The sequence below is a fragment of the Dermochelys coriacea genome, chromosome 9, assembly GCF_009764565.3.
Source record: "Dermochelys coriacea isolate rDerCor1 chromosome 9, rDerCor1.pri.v4, whole genome shotgun sequence".
Lineage (NCBI taxonomy): Eukaryota > Metazoa > Chordata > Testudines > Dermochelyidae > Dermochelys > Dermochelys coriacea.
The window spans coordinates 44,208,021-44,229,613 of record NC_050076.1 but is presented as its reverse complement, the minus strand read 5'-3'; the positions used below and the strand labels follow the sequence as shown (position 1 = coordinate 44,229,613).

Here is a 21,593-nt window from a genome sequence, read left to right as displayed (position 1 = left end):
GCACTTCACCAAAGATGTATCATTATCCCCATTTTACAGTGGGGAAAACTGAAGCACAGAGCAACTTGCTCACAATCACCCAGGAGGACAGCAGCAGGGCTGGGAATAGAAGCCAGGTCTAGTGAGACCCAGTTCAGAGCTTTATCAACTATTGCACGAGTCTGGTCCAGAATCTGTGCCTTAAACCACTAGGAAGAAGCCAAGTGTGTATCTAGTGTACAAGTGAATTTTATATACTCTAGAAAAAGGTGACATACTGAGCACCATCCAGGAGCTTTGGCTAGCCAACTGTAATTGCAGAGATTTTCTGCAGAAAATCATGAGATCAAATAAGCAAACAGAAAGGAAAGATTTATAAAATTCACCTAAAACTTCTGCATCATTTCTAAGCATTAATGGAATCAGGCTTCATCACTGGCCACAACTCCTCATATACAACCCTGGTACAACGCTATTGATTTCAGTGGCACTACATCATTGATGAATTGAATGCACGGGATCACAGAATCATAGATTAGGGTTAGAAGAGACCTCAGGACCATCTAGACCAACCCCCTGCTCAAAGCAGGACTAACCCCAACTAGTATCAAATATCCGAGTTAAGAGCAAACTTGAATATAAATTACGACTCAGAAGAGATAATTTCAGTCACGCATTCTGATGTGGCAAAGCTTTCCAGGGCCAATGAAATGAATACATTTTGCATCTGGCATACGCCAGTTATGAGTGACTGGCAGAATGCTGCTGTGAGCAAAATGTGTTTCAGTACCACACCTTTAGCAATGGGTATTATACAGTTCTAATTAAGATGAGGGAAATAAAGAGCTGAGCAGTAATAAAAGGAGCAAACAGGAAAATAACGCAGTGCATGACCCATTTTATAATAAAAAAGGTACGTTTAATGGGTATTCTCAGACAGCTTAACTCAATGGAAGCTTTGTCACAGATTTCAATTGGAGCTGATCCAGTGCAATGTGCATACTGTAGCAGCAAGCAGTTATTGATAGGAATCTATGTATTTCTTATAGCTATTCAGAAAGAGAATCAGTTTTCATGTGAATGCATAAAGTAAATTGTTAACTCATACCTGATCTTGCTATTGGATACTCAGTGTATATCCATGGTAATAGACTAATTTACCAATTTAAAGGTGTGAGATCAGGCTCAGAAGGGTAAAGAAGTTGTAATTAGGACAAATACCAGTGCAACCTGTGTATGTTAGAAGTAATAGAGAAATAAGAGTGAGCATGACAAGGAAGATATTTAGATACTCTTTCACAACAGGCAGGAAGACAGCCATTTGGGAGGTAACAAATTACTGGAGTAACTATCCCTCCAAAGGTACTTTTCATGAATAGGATATAGATTTAGAGCCCATTTCTTCCATCCTTACTCAAGTGAAGTATTTTTTTCTTGGAATCACCCCAGTGAAATCAATGGGACTACTTCTATAATAATGTGCTAGTCAACAAGATTAAAGGAGACAAAAAAGTGAGCCTTTGGAGAGGAAGGATGTTCTTGCGGTTAGGGGACTGAACTAGGAATCAGGAGATCTGGCTTCTGTTTCTGACTGTGCCACCACCTCATTGTATGAAAGTAGGCATGTTGCTTATCTTTTGCCTCAGTTTTCCAACCCGTAAAATTGAAGGATACCACCTCACAAGAGTGCCATGAGGCTAAAGATATTAGTGTTCAGGAGGCATGCAGATACTATGATGCTTAGCTTCACAGAAAAGCTAATAAATATGGGAATGTAAAACACTGCATATGTGCAAATGAAATTTAAAAATAAATTCCTAGTCTCACAATATATCACTTACTAGCAGCCCCAGATGTGGAGGGTTTGAGTACCTTGTGGGGTCTAAGTATCAGATTTGAAATATCTTGATTCCCTGGAATCATAGGCTCTTCATTCAAATTTTTAGGAGCACAAATTGAATGGATTCCACTGGTAGCAGGGAAAACATCCCAACCTTCCCTCAGTTTGGAGTAATTGGAATAAGAGGCTCCTGAAAAACCCCAACAGCTCCCTTTAGAATATGACTAGTGCAGGTCATTGCAAATGAATCTTTCAGATGACATCTTAAAAACAGAAGCCCTCTCTGTAGTGAATGGCCCTTAAGGAGTTCAAGACATTTTTTCATAAAGTAGTGGTTTGCTCTGATGTCCCTGGCCAAAAACTTCCCTTCTCCACACTATTGTGCAGCATGCAGGCTCTCTTCCTCTAATCTACATGTAACTGAATTTCAGTCAGGAAGCGACTTGCGTGTGTAATGCATTTACTGTATAAGGCCATCTCTGCAGACTTACACCAGCTGAGGAGTTCCATTGAAGTCATTGAACGGGGACTACAATTAATGACTTCAGTGGAGCTACACCTATTTATACTACCTGAAGATCTGGCCCATAGTCTGGAAAGTGCTTTAGGATATAAAAAATTAGTTTTATTATTAGTTTAACAGGCACCACCTGTAGAATGAAAATAGCTCCCCCATAGGCATCCCACACCCTCCCTCAGCCTGATATGCAAAGGTGCATCTCAGATTTCTAAGTGCTGTTCTAGACTATTCAGGTTCTTGCACTGCCCTCAGCACTATAGTATCTGAGCACCTTCCTGTAGCGTGTTAAGCAACGTGACTAACCTCTGTCACATGGGTCTTATTCCTTCTCCTATCTTCCCCGCAGGGAGTGAATTGTGTGTACAGTGAAATGTTTTGTTTTGGTGCTGGGATCTGGAAGGAAAAGGAGGAATGTTGACACACTTCTATGGGCAGGTAGGGTTCTCCCTTCTACTGGTAAGGAATGTTTGATAACCTGAATATGGCAGGACTGAGCCCATATATTACATCTGTTTACAAGCTTCATAAAAACATGCAACAGTAAAAGTGACACAGTTGCCTCTTACTGAGACAAGAGATTTGAGATGATCCTTCCCTGAACTGAACTGTAAAGTCCATCACATCATACCTCTGCTGTGATGCCTACAAGAAATCAGCCAACTATACCTGGCCAGGTCAAAGGGAGACAAAATTTATTTTAAAAAGCAAAAAAAAAAAAAAAAAAAAAAAAAAGCCATTCAGATGATTCAGAACTATCCAATTGTGCACACAGGGCATGATCCAAAGCCACTGAAGTCAGAGGGAACTCTTTCCATTGGCTTCAATACTTGTTGGATCAGGTCCTCAGCAAGCCTTTATAACTGCATGACCTTCTTACTGTTCCTCTCACCTTACTCCTTTCTCTCCTAGTGTGCATTACCCTCTGCTGTGTACAATATAATTAGATTGTAAACTCTTTGCAAAAGGGACTTTTTCATCCTGTGTGTTCATACAGCGCCTAATACAATGAGGCCTGCAATTCTGACTGAGGCCTGAAAGTGCTACCACAGTATGAACGTTAAACAATAAAAGAAAGAGCTGGTCACCGTAAAAATAATTTGTGGTTTCCTGCCAAGGGGAAGAAAACTCCACAACTATAAAGGTAATCAAATGAAGAACTGATGTACTGGAAAACACTTTAATACTTAATTGAGAGGACACAAGATAAAAGGCATTATAACCTGACAACAGATATTGTTAAGCGGTGGAGTTGGGAACTCTTAATGCACAAAGATCAATATTGCCCTTGTGCACTTCTTCCCTCCCCCTACTTAATTAAAGGGAAACCTCCATGTCAGCCAAAGTTTAAAAGCACATTAACTTTTAAACATCTGTAGCTATTCTCTTCTTTATGTCATTTATTTTTGAGACAGTTTGCTAGTCAATATGAACATTTTGTGTGAAACTAGCACACTATGAAGACTACCTTGCCTCTAAAAAAATCACGACAGATTACTACTTGACATTACACTGAGAAATCTAACTTCACCATGCACAGGCACACCATCAGGCCATCTCTTCCTTCTGAGCACATGCCCTTTCTCCCCTGTTTTGTCTAAGATAGTAGGAGTTTCGCAAGAGAATGGAAAACACACAGGCAAGCTTTCCATTCAGTTTGGAGAGTTTCTTTCAGAAACAGCTTTTTGATTTCTACCCACAGAGACAGTCATCCATCAGCTTGTAAACTCTCTGAAATACTTAGGGGTTAGATCAGAGGTGGGCAAACTACAGGGGCACGGGGCACATCCGGCCCACGGGACCATCCTGCCCAGCCCTTGAGCTAGCCCCAGGCTCCTCTCCTGCTGTCCCCCTGCCCCCGCAGCCTCAGTTCACCATGCCACCAGCTCCTGCCGGGCAGCACTGCGGTGTGGCTGGCTCCAGTTGGGTGGCGTGGCTGCCAGTCCTGCTGCTCTAAATGGCATGGTAAGGGGGCAGGGAGTGGAGGGGGGGGTTGGATAAGGGGCAAGGGATCCCAGGGGACAGGGGGAGGTTGGATGGGGCGGAGGTTCCATGGGGGGGCAGTAAGGGAACGGGGGGTTGGATATGCGTGGGAGTCCCAGGGGGCCTGTCAGGGGGCAAGGGTGTGGATAGGAGTCGGGGCAGTCAGGTGACAGGGGGGTTGGATAGAGGGTGGCATCCTGGGGGATGATTAGGGGTGGGGAGTCCCAGAAGTGGATGGTCAGGGGACAAGGAGCAGGATGGAGTTGGATGGGTCGGGGATTCTGAGGGGGGCAGTCAGGGGCGGGAAGTGGGAGGGGGCGGATAGGGGACAGGCTGTTTGAGGAGGCACAGCCTTCCCTACCCGGCCCTCCATATAGTTTCAGAACCGCGATGTGGCCCTCAGGCCAAAAAGTTTGCCCACCCCTGGGTTAGATAGTTCCATGCATAGCTGAGATGTAAGACACCCCACCCCTTACCATTCTGGGCCTTCCCAGGTTGTAACTCTGGTCACAGAATGAAGAACAGATGCTACTTGACCGATACTTCCCATTGTAGACAATTGGGTGGGAAGGGGAGCAGGGGAGTGAGGACCCCTGACTCTGTGCCCACCAGTCAAAGAGTAGCTTCCTATCACACAGGGGGAAGAAGCTGCTCCACAGAATGGGGTAAGCAACTTATTCTCCTCCCTAGAGCATGCAGGGAGTAAGGAAAGAATTAGAGTGCTTCAGGTCACAATTAATTCATTGGTCTGCTCCTGGGGTGCTGCAGATATGAGCCACACGGGAAAGTCACAATCTAGCACTAGGGAAACAGAGGTATAAGAAATGCTTCTTTTGCAAAAATAACCTGGCATATTTTAGGAAGCAAGAAAACAGGTTGTGTCCAGACAAGTCTCATCACACATTTCATTAGCTTTCATACGTATCCCTCAGACCCTTTTGTAACACCTACCTACTCCTGGTGTCTACTATTTTTAGCACAAGAGACTACTAAAATAGCTCAGGTTTTCAAAACACTGCTCCTATGAATCTCTGTGTGTCACAAGAACTTTTATTCACAGATCTCAAAGTGCTTTACAAGAAGAAGGAAATGACCACCTGCACTGATTCCACACAGTGGGTTACAAACATACGAGTTGCAATAAAGGAACAGTCCATCTAGTCTAGTATTCTCTCTATGAGAGTGGCCAGCACCAGGGGCCTGATCCAAACCCCAGTTAAGATTATGGGAGTCTTTCCACTTCAATGGGCTTTGGATCAGAACCCAAAAGATTTAGAGAAAGGAATTAAAAACAAAAAACAAAAACAAAACAAAAAAAAACCCAACCAACCTAAGTGGAAATTTATGCAATTGCATGTCTATAGCCTTAATCACTTCCTAACCATAGGAAGTTAATAGTTGACTTATGGCCTGAAATATCAGGGTTGACAGTCCTTATGCCTTTTGATCCTAGCTCTTTGTATTATATTCTTAAAACATAGGCATGCTATAGTCATGGATATGATAAGTGTCCAGATAGATAGATGATAATTCACATAAATGTTTAACCATTGACACTACAAAACTCTTTGCCTCTGCAATATCCGGTGATGATGAGTTCCACAGGTTAATTATGGACTGCGTATAAAAGGTATCTTTTAATAGGTTTGTTCTTTAATTGTGTGCAAAGCTAAATAGAAACACCTGACCAATCTTTTCCATACCATTCATTAACGTACATGGGATAAATATTACAGATACAATATTAGCGATGTAAAAGCTAGGTTCTGTTTATTATTCTATACCTCCATGTTGCCTCTTATTCACCTTTCTAAACAAAACAGTCCTAACCTTTTCCCCAATTCATCTAGCCTCTGAATTAGAAAATTACGGTACATCTGTTTAGAGAAAGCAAAGAAAAAAAAATTAAACTCTACTTTATACTTGATAAGAGCTCCCTATTGACTCGATTATTCATCCATTTGCTATGTAAGGGATTCTGGAAAATGCTGCAGTCTTAAGTCTTTCCCAGACATCACAACATTTTTTTTGTAAGTTAAAAACCTACGGTGATGAATAGGAAATTCTCAGATCTTGTTTTCACACCGTTTTAGTGAAATCAGATGTACGGAGACAATCAATGAACTATATTAGTACACTTTTTTTTTAAAGTACTAGCAAAAGCACAGCTGCTACTTCTAATTATAGAAAAAAAAGTTGCCTTTGATTTTAATGTGTGCCAAATGTATCCAGTTTTGTCCTACCTGTGATCTAGTTAAAAACTGGTGCTATAAAATTTTCCACTTTGCATGAATGTAGCTGCAAAACTGTATGGGTCAAATTCTCCAATGAAGTTAGGTCAGGAGATAATTGGGCCCTATAAACCTAAACCACTCCTAGCCATGCAGCATGGTGCAATGTATGTCCTCTTCTGTGGCAGGGACCCAAGAGACTTTGGAAGCCTTCTCAGATCCAGAGAGCCACAGTGATTTACTGAGTTCTGAGATTTGTTGCAATAACTTCTTGGAAAGTAAACACAGGAGTGTAAAATGGAACTGGAAAGAGCAGAGCACTAAGACTTGTCAAGGATAAAGAGCATCTAGTGTCCTTAGCTATGAGGGAAATTTGAAAACATTTCTCTGTTTTGTTCCCTGTCTTCAATCTTTCTCAGACATCCAAAAAAGTTGATGTTTTTGTTTTGTATTTAAAAGCCACATGGACCACAACAGTCAGACACTCTCAGATGCTTTTCTGAAGGGAACTTTCTAAGGGAGCTGGGAAAAGAGATCTCCACAGTGAAAATGAGTCATGAAACTTTGTAGCAAAAATGTATGTACATTTAAGTTTCAGTTGGCATTGTTTCCCCCATTTGGCCTATGATCGCTGCCCTTTCCTCCACTGAGAAAAATGCATGGGGCTGGCATTATCTGCCCAACTTTGCCCCTATCCTGTTCAAGGGTGACTAAGAGAAAAGTTCAACCAGTTCTTAAAGGGGACACTATCCCCGAATGCGTTCATGTCTCTGAACTATCTGCAGGAAAGTTCATCTGCTGTTGTCCGCATCTATTTAAACTCCATTGCATCCTCCCACCCTCCTTCTCTCTGGCTTGGGGTCTTTAGGTCTCCCCCTTGTCTTGATGTTGATCTGGGTGCTGGTTAGCCTCTGTCCAGATTTCCAAAGAAGTTTTCTTTAGGTTTTAAAGCGAGTCCAGGCGGGAAAACTTCAGAGCCCCTGCTCCCAAAGGAGCCTGGTGCAAACGCGGGGTGGCTGGGGAGGGGGAAAGGATTAAGAGGACAGTACTGACCAGCAGTGGGCACATCGGGAACCAGCTTGAGGGGGCCGATCTGCCGGATCTGAAACGCCGTCCTCACTTCGTGGCAGCTGGGAGACTTGACTGCAGAGACCCCGCCGCACAGCCCCGCAGCCGCCGCCGCCGCGAGCAGCAAGAGCCCGAAACGCGGCCGGTTCAAGACCCCAGGGCTCCTGTCACCGGCCATTTCCACATTCCCCCCGCTGGGCCGAGCCGAGCCAGGGACCGCAGCGCCCCCCCCCCGCTAATCAGTGCCCAGGAGCGGGACCGGCCCCTGGCGAAGTTGCGGGCTGCAGGAGACTGGGAGGGTCTTAGTCCGCTCGGGCACCGAGGGCGGCAGCCTCCGAACGCCGGCACCAGCTGAGCAGCCTCGCACGTCCGAACCCCGCGACCAGCTGAGCTCGCGTCCCTGCCGGCTGCCTTCAGGGAGGGCGCCGGGCGCTCTTGCTGTTGCCGCCCAGCCCCGCTCGCTAGGCAGGGTCTGGGAGGGGAGCAGCCGATCTGCTCATTGGCTTGTGCTATAATTAGACTTCAAAAAAAAAAAATCTGGAGGGAGTCTCCTTTAAAGCCGCACTGTCTGCAGCTAGTAGGCAAGCTCGCCGCCAGCCCAGCCCGCTCGCTCGCTGTGTTAGCCACAGGAGCCCCCCCTCCTCCGCGCTGAGCGTGCACAATGGGCCGCCGGGCGACTCGAGGCTGAGCGACACGCCCTGCACTGCAACGCCCAGTTGGCCCAGGTCTGTCAGAAAGCCCGGGTACCCAAACGCGGGCCGAGAAAGCACTAGAGAGGCACTCCTGCCCCACTGAAACCCACGGGAGATCTGCTGGGCTTCAATGCGGCAAGGATCTCACCGTCGGGGTTTTCCTTCCTGGGAGCTGGGCAGAATCTGTGCGAAAGGGACGCCACCAAGCCCAACTGCAGGAGAAAGGGAAACGCACTCAGGCCAGACTTGTAAAGCTCTCTGTACACTGGGTAGAGAGATACCCCAGGATTAAGGAGCGCTTTGGCAAGGCAGCCTGCTCCTCTCTAAGGCATGGGACTTTGAGTAAGGAGTGGACGCCCACGTGTCCTGGCGCTGCCACTGAATTCCTGGGTGGCCCTCAGTCAGCCACTTCACCGCTTTCTGCCTCAGCTTCCAGAATTACCATAATCGACTTTGTTAGTCTCTAAGGTACCACAAGTACTCCTTTTCTTTTTGCATAATCGACTTGAAACTTAAAATCTGCGCCAAGCACTCTGAGATCCTCAGCTGGAAGGAACTCTGAAAAAACACCAAAATATTTAGTATTGTTTATGTATGAGTTTTGCTGGATCCCATGCAAAATGCATGGCACTCAGATATAAGGATGGGGCTATATAACCATCTAGATAGCTCCACTTCAAACCAGGCTAAATTCTGACTCCTGAGTTCCACTTTAATTTAACTCCAGAGTTCCAGGGGTGGGGGTGGCGGCACAAATCCACCTGAACAGACAAAAGGGATGAGGGGTGGGAGGAAGGCTTTCTGGTCTTCAGAGTCACTGAACTTTAAAAAAAATTTTTGCAGAGTGATACATGGAATAACATCTGACAGTCTCTGTGGCTTATAAAACCCCAGCTATACCATACAGGTATCAGGGACCTTTGAGTAGGATCAATTTACAGCAGGGTTTCCAGAAATGGGGAATCCATACTAAAAGGAACAAGTTCCCCAGGGGAAAGTAATGCCTGGTTCCCAAGGAAAATAGATGTAAAGATGAGGGACAAAATAGTGTTTAATGACATCACTAGATTTAAAAACAACAACAAAAACCTAAACTTTGTAGGCTGGAAAATCCTGGGTGGGTTTGCTTGTTTTATATTCCAAAAATCCATGTAGAGGACATTGAATGCCAAAGGAGAGTCCTCAGGAAACAGTTTATAATAATGACCAATAGACACTATTGTAGACAGGAGTACCTTTAATTTCACACTCAGGAAATCCATACATTTCTCTCTACTGCTAATAGTCAGTTCTTGCAATAACTCAGTAGCCATTTAAATTCTATTGCAATTATATAGTTTCTCAAGCAAAACAACATTGAGAATACATTGCGAACCCACTTGGTGCTTTAGATGATTCCTGGAGGCATTAAAAACACATAAACCAATAAATCTGCCTGCAAATGTATCAAGTGTCAGGAAGGGCTTTGCCTGCTAAAGGTACATATCCATTTATAAATTTGTTAAAACAGAGTTTACATGCTGACTGTGTTACCAAAATAAACTATTTTTTCTGTTTGGGGTCCTGATCCCATATTACTTACACAGGCAGAAAACTTCCAATCCCCCTGGGAATTTTGCCAGTGTATCAAATATAGGATTGGTCCTACTGGAGTGAATCCAGAGTAACTATTGACTTCACTGGAATTAGATCATTGTAAATATGGACTAATTGAGATGAGAATCTGGCCCTCTGTGTTTAGAAACTTGCTATTTGCCAGACATGCTGAGAAAGATTTTGTGTATTTCTGAAGAGCTGCACTACTGAAGATGCAGCCCAAATGCAGTGAGAAGGTGGCTACTGTGTGAAAGAGACCCTAGCATAAGTCAGAGAAGCCCTAGCCAAGCATTATAGCTACTCCCCTTCTCACCCCCTAGTCTGGGTCTTGTAAGGTGATGCAGCATAGACTCTGGTTACCCCTATGCTGCTCCTGGGCTGGGGGACTTTCCCTCAGCCCCCTGTGGCCTCTATGCATCACTGGAAATTATTGGGGCTTTACATTCCCAAACATGACTTCTCTTTGCCTGGGACCCTAATGTGCAGTAGCAAGTTCCACTGCCAGTGCGGTTTTCTGCAGGCTTTGCTCAGGTTGCAGGAGTTGCCCCACAGTGTTCTGCACCCATGAAAATGTTTAGGTATTCCCAAAGCACCAAAAAAAAAAAAAAGCCAATAAATTGAGCTAATTTGCATGACCATGCATGCAGAGCATGTTATGACCTAGAAGAACTAGCTTTGTTTGAGGCCATTACGTTTGATTTTTTTAAAATTACTTGCAACTCTCAATAAGCTTTTAATGCTCTGAAGGAACAATAGGGGAGCCCACCTGTAGCTAATTTAACTTTTATAAATTCCGATAAGTGGTAATGAAAGACTGAGCAGCTTAATACTGTAGATCAGTTGTCTTTGTTATATTTCAAAGGTGCAGAGTGAAGATCCTCTGAGTTTTTTGCCTTTATTAACTTTTTCCATCAATTTAGTTATAGATTAATTCTTACCAATTTGAGTTAAAACACTTATCATGCAAACTAAAATCAAGTAAGAAAAAGAATAGCTCAACCACTTAAATGACCCTAGCCACATTAGAAAAGCATGTGTTACCCCTCAGTTCTGAGCTCCAATTATTATTTATTTGAATTGTAGTAGCTCTAAGAGGCCCCAGTTGGGGATCAGGACCTCATATTATGAAAAGAATTTGCAATCTAAGGCCCCAGGGCTGTAAACACATATGCACATGCTTAATTTTAACCTGGGAGTAGTTCCATTGCCTTCAGTGGAATTGCTCTCATGCTTAAGTGCTTGCAGGATCGAGGCCTAGATATAAGATGAGAGACAACAGGTGGATACAAAAAACAGACAGCAGAGGGGAAGTAACAGTGAAATAATTATTAGCATAATAACTTAGGGTCACAGAACCTCATCCATGTGGTTATTTTCAAGTGTGTGGATTTATGAACCCAAGGAAAAAGCAATGAGTTAACCAGTGTTACATTTTGTTTAACTTTGGGAATGATCCCTAGAAACCTTATTCAAGCAATGTTCACATTGATTTCAATGGGAGTTCTGCCAGAAAAAAAAAGATGACAGGATGATGGATCTGTCCAATAATTTACTTGACAAATAATAGCATTATTTGCCATATACATACTCTATGAATAGCATCTGATCATTTCTATTTAAGAGCCTGAGGCATCTAATTCCATGGAATTTTTGCCATTGTCTTCCAAGTTGGTCAGTGACAGAAATGACTAATTCTTTTCTAATGTGGCTGTTAATCAAGATGCCACATATTCATATGCTGAGACTGTTTTTGGTCTTTTTCTGGGTGTGTCAAATAGCTTGGTCTAGATATATATTTTCTAAATGCATTCTCATTTTGTTATAATAAAGCCATCCCATCATAACATATTACTATTAAACCACAAAAAATACTGTTAAGAGCCTGAATTACGCACATAAAGACAAAGAAAATTCAGAGCTGGAGTTACAACTATATGTCATCTGGGTTATTACAGTACATAAATTGTGAAAACACATTCAAGTTTCTGACAGCTTTGTAATAACCAAGCAGGAGAAGGTGAATTAAAGATGGTCAATTTTGGATATCTATATTTAGTTTTACATCTGAATTTCTTTTCTCTGCAGATAAAAAACAGTCCACACACATTATATGAATGTAGCTTTTTGCCACTGATTTAAATTGTATTTTTAAACAATAAAATAGTCTAAATTGTATGCCAATTTTTATAGTAGACGAACATTTCCTGGGCAATATTTAGATCTCGTAGACCATCATTAGGTTAATTGTCTGAAGACATATAACTATGTAACTGACAAATTGAAAACAAATATACAAAGCCATTAGTCTATGTGCATACTAGTTGAATGGTGATAATCATCAGCATTAATAAATACTATCATGTAATATGTGCTGATATATTTTAATTTTTGCTCTCATTTACACTGATGCAGAGCCATTAAAGCCACTGAATTTATGTCAGTGGAACAGCCAGCATTATATGCTCCATGTAATATTATTTCGTTGATAGTCTAACAATAAGTATCAATGAGTGTTTACAACAATAGTCTACAATATTGGTGCTTAAATAGTGAAGTAACTGATGCCTTACAAATCATAGATTTGCCTCTGCAATATGCTAATCATTCCTGTGAGATGCTGAGGAACCTCAGTTCTCACTGACTCTGAGGGTGGACTGAGGGTGCTCAACACTTCACAGGTGTTTCAGGATAGAGCCCAAATAACTTCGGCTCTGATCCAGCAAAGCACTTACACGTGTGATCACCTTTGAGCACAGGAGTAGGGACACTGCCTCACAGGGAGTACTCCAGCGCTTAAAGCTAGGTGCTTCTCTGGATTAGAGCCATAGATAATATAAACAGATATTGAACCAAACAATTTACATGACATTCTGTCACTCTACAGCCGTTTGCTTGGAACTATCACAATCCACCTTGTCAATGGGTATTCTTGTTTTTTGTGTAATGCATATTTACTGAGTTAACCACAAAGCATTACAGCATAGAGGATCAGATCAACCCTTAGTACGAAGAACAGCAATATGAATATATGAAAACAGTCCACTCTGGCCCTGATCCTGAATTACTGAGCATCTAAGATGACTAGTGATCTCATTGGGAACTTTGAATATGCAAGGCAGGATCAGGATCAGATTCTGCATGTCCATGGACTCAGTCATACTCCTATTGAAGATACTGAGAGTTTTGTCAAGGATTTCAATGAAAGCAGGATCAGTTTCCATATATTAAAAACATTAAAGATAGGCTCCAACTGTGGTGGACCGCTGAATCTTCAGTGGGATGGATTCTGAGTGGGCATGGGAGTCTGTCCATGCTGGTTTGGTGTGGGGATCAGGCCCTTAATATGCATGTCCCTTAGCCAGTACATAAAACTGAATAACCTAACCACTTATTTTATTTTTGGAGGCCCACAGTTCAACAAAATGAGCAACGGAGTGGTCCCACTGACTTCAGTGAGATGCTAAAAGTAAAGCACCTGCAGAAGTAACTTGCTGAATCAGGGCCTGGACACCAAAAGAGCGAACATCACAGGCAAATTTTCACATAAAAACAGCCGAAGATGTCTTTGGGCTTGTCTACGTGGAGAATTAATGCATGGTAAGCCTCAGTGTGAATTTTCAGCGCACTAACTGCCCAGGTGGGCCCTGCAACCACACTAAAATATGCATACATCAAAGCTCACTATGGAACTTATAGTGAGTCAGAGCAAGGTCCATATGGCCAGTTAGTGTGAAGCAAGCTGGTGCACTGTAGGCACACACCTCAGCTTGCTGCACACTAAGTCTCCATTTAGACAAGCCCTTTGACCTCAAAGAAGTATTAAAACTTCAGTTTATAACCATCTGTAAGCTTGATACATTTTTCTTTTTCCATTTCTATAATTTACAGTAAGCAAGGATTTTTAGGGGAAAACCCCCCAAAGTTATATATATTTTCTGGAGGTGAATCAGAGGGCCATGTTTCAATTAAGGATACATTTTAAGACTGAGTTCTAAACTTCTCAAAATGGTCTTTTCAATATGAAAAACACTCAATCGTAAAATCATCCTTAACTATATCAAGGCTAGCAAGCACTGCTCAAATGTTGTGTCTGGTAATTTACTAGAAGTTTTCTATCCTGTCAAAAATGATGAACGTCATGAAATTCTAACAGAACAGAAAAAATGTCGTGCTCTTTTAGCTAGGGTTTCCATTACCTTCTCTTCTCATTTACCTTCAATACTTCTGTAAGCATAATGGAAATAAGTGTTTCCATAACTTGAATTGTTTCCTGTGCTGTATGAATTCCACATGGAAAAAAGTGCAGTCCTTTTTGATGGTCAAAATGTAGTGTTACTCTGTTTTCATATTATTCAGGGGATATTTTCCCTTTACTGGGCATTACCAGACCAACCTGTCCAAATGTTTGCATGAAAAGCAGCTTTTGCACTTACACCTTTTTGAGGTTAAGAAAAATCAGTGCCTGAAAGGCACAGGTCTTAGCTATTCAGTAAAGCTCATATGTTCTATTTAGACCACCACCAACAAAAATCTATGAAAGAAATTCTAACAGTATAAAAACCCAGCAAAAGCCAGGACATCCTCTTATTAAGGTTAAGACTAAAAGCCTGGCCTTGCGCTCCAAACTAAGGGCCAAACTTCCTCTCAGTGGAGTTGGCCCAAGGCACATGCTATGGGTGGTGCTGCACAGAGCTCCACTTTGTCACCATTCACCTATTATCTCCTTCTGTGTGACCCTCCACACACATATCCTCGAAGGTGAACATGAAGATTCAGCTTTCCTGTGCCAAGTTCCCCTACCAGCTGCAAGAACGTTTCCTCCCTGGTCCCATCAGTGCCAAGCAATTGGGGCAGTTGGATGGTGGATGCTGAGAAAGAAGGAAGGGCTACAAAGCAAGAGGGGAACAAGACTTTTCCTGGAACAATCTGAATTGCATTAGGTTGGCGTGTACTGAGACAAGCAAAGGGATTGGTACTCCATGTGGTGGAGGGAAGTGTTTGTGACAGCCAATGAAGATTTATTGTCTTGATTGCAAACAGGCAAAGGTGAGATAGACAAGGAGAATGTATGTATACAAAGTCCTTCATCTCTGGGTCACCACTCCTTATCTCCCCCCGGTTGCTAGTGACCAAAGGACATTATCACCTGACGGTCCATGGGTGGTCTGTGTGAAACAAGTTGGGGATCTGAGTCTAGTCACCAGCAGAAGAGTGCTTATGTCACAGAAACACCATCCCAAGTGGTACTGTGGTTGGAAGTCACACCAGAGATGCCAGGGACTTAATGGCCATGGACGCTGAGCCACCTTCTCAGTCAAAACATGGGTGTCAGTCAGAGCTGAGCTGCAATGCATGTGTAGATTTGGGAAGGGAGCATAGCAGATAAATAGGAATTCAGTTGCAAGTGCTACCGGTCTGTTCTATTTAGGTTCTTACGCTGCCCCTGGTACTGTGGTATTCGAGCACCAATAAGCATTAATAAAACCATGGGCCTTGTCCTACACCTTTTATTCACATGGGCTAGATGCTGATCCTTTCCTCTTGTTGAATAGCACCTTATTGGTTGAATAGTCCCACTGAAGTCACTGAGAGTACTTGTGGAATATGGGGCTATACAACATGAGTAAAAGTATCTGAATCTGACCCATGTTTATTTTCATTTACTTCGATGGGACTAATCATATGAATAAGGGAGACAGGAATGGTCCTCATAGGGAGATAAATCACTGACCCACTGTGATTCTTCCAGAAATTCCCCCTCCTAAAAACAGCACTATTGAGAATGGTATTATAGATGGGGCAAATTGGTATATTAGTAGTGAATACTGTATTATTATTTTAAGTACATCCTCCCCCAAGACACAGTTCTTGATGGAATCACTTCTCGTGAGCTCCAAATTCAATATTTAACTGAACTAAAACATGTAAAGGGAAATATACATCTATGTTGTTCATTGATCTCAGAAAAAGTCTTCCACACATACTGACATATGGTACCATATTGAATATGTCATTTTTAACCACAGAACAATTTAACCCTAAATGTACATGATAAAAATCTGTCTCACATTTCTGATAGCCTATAAAACAAACGAACGGCCTTTTATTCCTGCCCCCTCCCCAAGTAGTAAAATAATTGGTTCCTATTACAGGGAAATTGCAGCACATTGGGATTAGTTTGTTTGAAGTTGTTTATGAAGTAGCTAAGCATGTAAAACTGACTGATTTTTCTAAAGAAAATATTGCTCCTTAACCAGGTGCCTGTTGCATTAAGGAAATTCACCATATAAATTACTAATCCCTAAAAAAAAATTAAAAGATGGCATAACACAACAGAAGTGCAAGTAGCTTCATAATATTTGTAATAGCTTTTTCTGGCAGAACAAAATGCTCTAACTTTCATTTGTTAAGATGGACACTCAGAAAAGAGGGTTTTTCACAATGTGTCAGAATTTGAATTTAATTAAAACTAATTGCTTGGTGTACTGTAAGTGATGCACTGAATTTTCAAATAGCTCTGTTACCATGGGATGGATTTACTCAGTGCTTGATTGCTCCCATGCTGAATTCTTTTTTTGCCTTAGTTGTATTGTTTGAGTTGTTTGTCTTTCCTCTAGCTTTTTACATTATGCAGAAGGTCATCTGTACTGCAAGGTTCATAATTAGGATCAACACTTTATTATCAACATATGATGGAAATTCTTCCTAGGAGATAATTAGGTTATCGAGATAAATGAGCACACTTGAAATTTCATATTCCTGCTCACACTAGAAACAACTTTCTGCTCTCATTTTGATTCTTAGCAAAACAGTACTTTTCTACCATTCCAAATGAATGTACCTAGTGAATGGTAGTGTGTTGTGCATCAAATTAGCATATGACTTGTGCTAAAGTAGATCTCTGTCTGCGGACAGTAGTAGTAGATCTATCAGCATGGATGTGATCCAACCACTAGAGGGAAACAGAGAGAGAGAGAGAGAGAGAATGAATGACACTACCAGGTTAGTTGCCAATGCACTCTTGTATGCAGTGGCAGAATCCCATCACAAGCCAACATCAGTGCATGAGCATTAGTGGATATGAGTTTGCTCTCCTTTCTACATCTGGAAAGGATTTAAAGCCAGGTTTCTAGGATTGCTGCGGGCTCAAGTCAGTACATTTAAATACCTTATATCTGCTTAAGTGATTACATTTTTTGGCATGAGGACATGCCATTATAAGTTATCCCATACACTCTACACTAGTCCAGTTTCCAGGGGTCAAATCTTGCCTATACCCACTGAGTACTAGCTTTGCTTGTGCTCCATGGGTAGAGGATGATTTTGTTTCAACTTGACTCCACAGAGATCACCTGGACAAAACACCCAAGCTTATTGTAGGGAGACCCAAGAACTTAGCCTGTGAATTGTTTTATTCTTTTAGAGTGGTGGGCTGCATTACAATAAAGAATGCTAGTTTGAGTTTTAGACCAGTGTTTACTGGTTACAGTCTGCTGAAAAAATTAAATCATACTGATTCACATGTAGAAACATGCAGAGCTTCACAAAGTTGATCAAACTTCAAGCTGTTTGTTTCATGATACCGCTAGTTAATTACATAATGAAGGACAGTGACAGACTGATGGCCTGGAGGTTGGAGTCTCAGAGCAGGACTGGTACAAATAAATGCTGAAAAATGCCCAGAAATGTGCTAGCCAAATATTAACACATAGTTGTCGAAAATAAAATCCTTATAAAATATACATGTAGGGAAGAGTTTGTTCTAATTAGTATTCAGTTTTGTTGATTTTAAACAAAGTACTGCTGCATCTAAAACACGCAATATTTGCAAAAGAACTTATTGGGGGAGAAATCTGCACCTTCGGGGAAACCAGTGAATGCTTTTATTTTCACTGAACGAAGAAAAATTCAAAATCAAATTCTGTGATACTGGTGTAACTTCACGGTCTTCACATTTTTCTTCTAGTCACGTCAGTGCTAACCCCATTAGCCTTAAATGAGCTAGCACAACTGTCACGGAGAGAATAACCTGAAGACAATAAGTGTAACACAGATAAATCTGAAAGTGCATATTTTAGGCCATGATTTGGCCTGCAGAACCTTTACTATTGTTTATGATGCACAAGATGGAAATGTTCCAGCATGACTGTCACAGCCCTGGGGTGAGTTTCCATGACTGCCAGTTCAAAATTGTACCTTTTTACTTGCAATCTGAGAAAATATGATCCAAAAATCAGTGAGAAACAGTGTATGTGGAACCCTATAATGCCATTTGTACTGAGAAGAATTGCACTTTACAACTTAATTCTTCTGGCTAGCCTTCTACTAACCATCATCTCCTGCTTTCTTGCTTTCCACACAAATATAAAACAAACAGCACAAAATGGTGTTATAAACCCACCATTAAAAATCTGGAACTGAAAAATTTTAGCCAAACTGAAATGCAAGTCTCATGATTTTTTTAAACCTAAGTACTCAACCTAAATATTCCTGCTGGGCTTGCTCACAACAGTAAAGCCAGAGGTGTCAATGGGATTTTTCACCGAAGTAAAGTAAATGGGATTTGACCCTTAAACCCTAATCCTGCATTGGATAGTGGATCCACTATCTCATCACAAAACGAAAAGGAGGACTTGTGGCACCTTAGAGACTAACAAATTTATTTGAGCATAAGCTTTCGTGAGCTACAGCTCCGATGAAGTGGGCTGTAGCTCACGAAAGCTTATGCTCAAATAAATTTGTTAGTCTCTATGTTGCCACAAGTCCTCCTTTTCTTTTTGTGGATACAGACTAACACGGCTGCTACTCTGAAACCTATCTCATCACAGACTCCCATAGAGTCCTCCTGACTTTAATGAGACTTTGCACCATTGCAGGGGTCTATGCAAGCAGATCTTGGCTTAGGAATGAGGCCTTAAATTGCAATCTCATTGGAGCAAGTACCTTAATTTCCTCTATCTGTCTCCAGAGTTCCATGGTACGTCTATGACCCTGGAGAAATTACAAATATGATGATAACTCTTCCAGCCTAAGTCCCCCTCCCACTATCCTCTCTAACTCCTTCCAGAGCTTACTCTTCATTCCAGGATTCTGAACAGACACAAGGCTTATTACCAGCTATAGAATTTTTCCAGTGTATGGAAGTAACCCCCTCTCCTCCGACACTGCAAGAAAATGTGAAGGCCCTTAGTGAGTGTAAATTAATGCTGACATGAGCCGTCACATCTATGATGGCAACAGGGAGCTGCCTGGTGAAATGAGTTTTTATATATATCTAAATCAGAACATCTACTGCACAAATCAAGCACTCGGGAGACATTGTTGAGATTTACAATTCACCCTGCAGGACCGTGGGGCCATAAAGCTATGAGCAGATTACACACCATCTATTCTCCCCGTTCACTTGCAAGACTTCTTAGAGAGAATGGAGAGTGACAAACTGAGAGGAACCTTTACCAGTACTTCCTGATGTAACAGAGGTTTGTTTTACTTTGGGTATGTCTACACTATGAAATTAGGTCGAATTTATAGAAGTCGGTTTTGTAGAAAGCGTTTTTATACAGTCGAGTGTGTGTGTCCCCACACAAATGCTCTAAGTACATGTAGTCGGTGGACTGTGTCCACAGTACTGAGGCAACAGTCGACTTCCGGAGCTTTGCACTGTGGGTAGCTATCTCACAGTTCCCGCAGTCTCCACCACCCATTTGAATTCTGGATAGAAATCCCAGTGCCTGATGGGGCTAAAACATTGTCGCGAGTGGTTCTGGGTACATATCGTCAGGCCCGCGTTCCCTCTCTCCCTCCGTAAAAGCAAGGGCAGACAATAGTTTTGCGCCTTTTTTCTTGAGTTACCTGTGCAGACGCCATACCACGGCAAGCATGGAGCCCGCTCAGCTAACCGTCACCGTATGTCTCCTGGGTGCTGGCAGACGTGGTACTGCATTGCTACACAGCAGCAGCCTATTGCCTTTTGGCAGCAGACAGTGAAGTGTAACTGGTATGCGTCGTCGACGTAGTGCAGCGTGCTCTTTTAACCGGGCGCCTGGGCAAACATGGGAGTGACTCAGCCACTTGTCTCGTCTCATGGCGATTGAGTCCTAGCGGCAGTGCAGAAGACGATGGCCAGTAGTCATACTGCACCGTCTTCTGCCGAGCACCCAGGAGGTGACGATGGCTAGCGGTCATACTGCACAGTCTGCTGCCAGCATGATGTATGAAGATAGATGAAGTGGCTCAAAACAAGAAATAGACCAGATTTGTTTTGTATTCATTTTCTCCTCCCTCCCTCTGTGAAATCAACGGCCTGCTAAACCCAGTTTCGAGTTCTATCTTTGAGGTTTTGAGTTCTATCCCTGAGGCGGCCATTCAGTTCCTCGCAGTCCCTTTTTTTTTCTCCACCAGCTGCATGTGTTTCAAGGATCACAGGATCTTCTCCTTCCCACAGGCTAGCGAAGATTAGAAGGTGAAAAAATGCATTCGTGATGAAATGTTCTCTGAGCTCATGCTGTCCTCCCACACTGACAGAGCACAGACGAATGCGTGGAGGCAGACAATGTCAGAGTGCAGGAAAGCACAAAATGACCGGGAGGAGAAGTGGCGGGCTGAAGAGAGTAAGTGGTGGGCTGAAGAGAGGGCTGAAGCTGAAAGGTGACGGCAGCATGATGAGAGGAGGCAGGATTCAAAGCTGAGGCTGCTGGAGGATCAAACTAATATGCTCCAGCGTATGGTTTAGCTGCAGGAGCACAGACCACCACTACTGCCCCTGTGTAACCAACCGCCCTCCTCCCCAAGTTCCATAGCCCTTTCACCCAGAGGCCTAAGAACGTGGTGGGGGGGCCTCTGGCCACCCAGCCACTCCACCCCAGAGAATTGCCCAAGCAACAGAAGGCTGGCATTCAATAAGTTTTAAAGTTTTAAACTTTTGAAGTGTTGCGTGGCCTTGTTCTTCCCTCCTCCACCACCCCTCCCAGGCTATGTTGGCAGTTATCCCCCTATTTGTGTAATGAATTAATAAAGAATGCATGAATGTGAAGCAACAATGGCTTTATTGCCTCTGCAAGCAGTGATCGAAGGGAGGATGGGAGGGTGGTTAGCTTACAGGGAAGTAGAGTGAACCAAGCCGGGGGGGAAGGTTTCATCAAGGAGAAACAAACAGAACTTTCACACCGTAGCCTGACCAGTCATGAAGCTGGTTTTCAAAGCTTCTCTGATGCGCACCATGCCCTCCTGTGCTCTTCTAACCGCCCTGTGTCTCACTGCGTGTAACCGGCGGCCAGGCGATTTGCCTCAACCTCCCACCCCGCCATAAACATCTCCCCCTTACTCTCACAGATATTGTGGAGCACACAGCAAGCAGTAATAACAATGGGAATATTGATTTTGCTGAGGTCTAACCGAGTCAGTAAACTACGCCAGTGCGCTTTTAAATGTCCAAATGCACATTCTACCACCATTCTGCACTTGCTCAGCCTATAGTTGAACAGCTCCTGACTACTGTCCAAGCTGCCTGTGTATGGCTTCATGAGCCATGGCATTAAGGGGTAGGCCCCAAGGATAACTATAGGCATTTCAACATCCCCAACAGTTATTTTCTGATCTGGAAATAAAGTCTCTTCCTGCAGCTTTTGAAACAGACCAGAGTTCCTGAAGATGCGAGCGTCATGTATCTTTCCCGGCCATCCCACGCT

General features: G+C 42.8%; 1 protein-coding gene across 3 annotated transcripts in view; it reads right to left on the bottom strand.

The window, feature by feature from the left end:
* LOC119861924 (glypican-5-like) overlaps nt 1-8,595 on the bottom strand; it is a 652,536-nt gene extending 643,941 nt beyond the window's left edge. Inside the window, exon 1 of one of the 3 annotated variants that reach the window (XM_038417713.2) lies at nt 7,604-8,595. In XM_038417713.2, the coding sequence (XP_038273641.1) occupies nt 7,604-7,796 (193 nt within the window). In that variant the 5' untranslated portion in view covers nt 7,797-8,595. The remainder of the gene's footprint in view (nt 1-7,603) is intronic. The other 2 variants (XM_038417710.2, XM_038417711.2) reach the window with 2 other exon arrangements.
* Nucleotides 8,596-21,593: the final 12,998 nt, after the last annotated feature.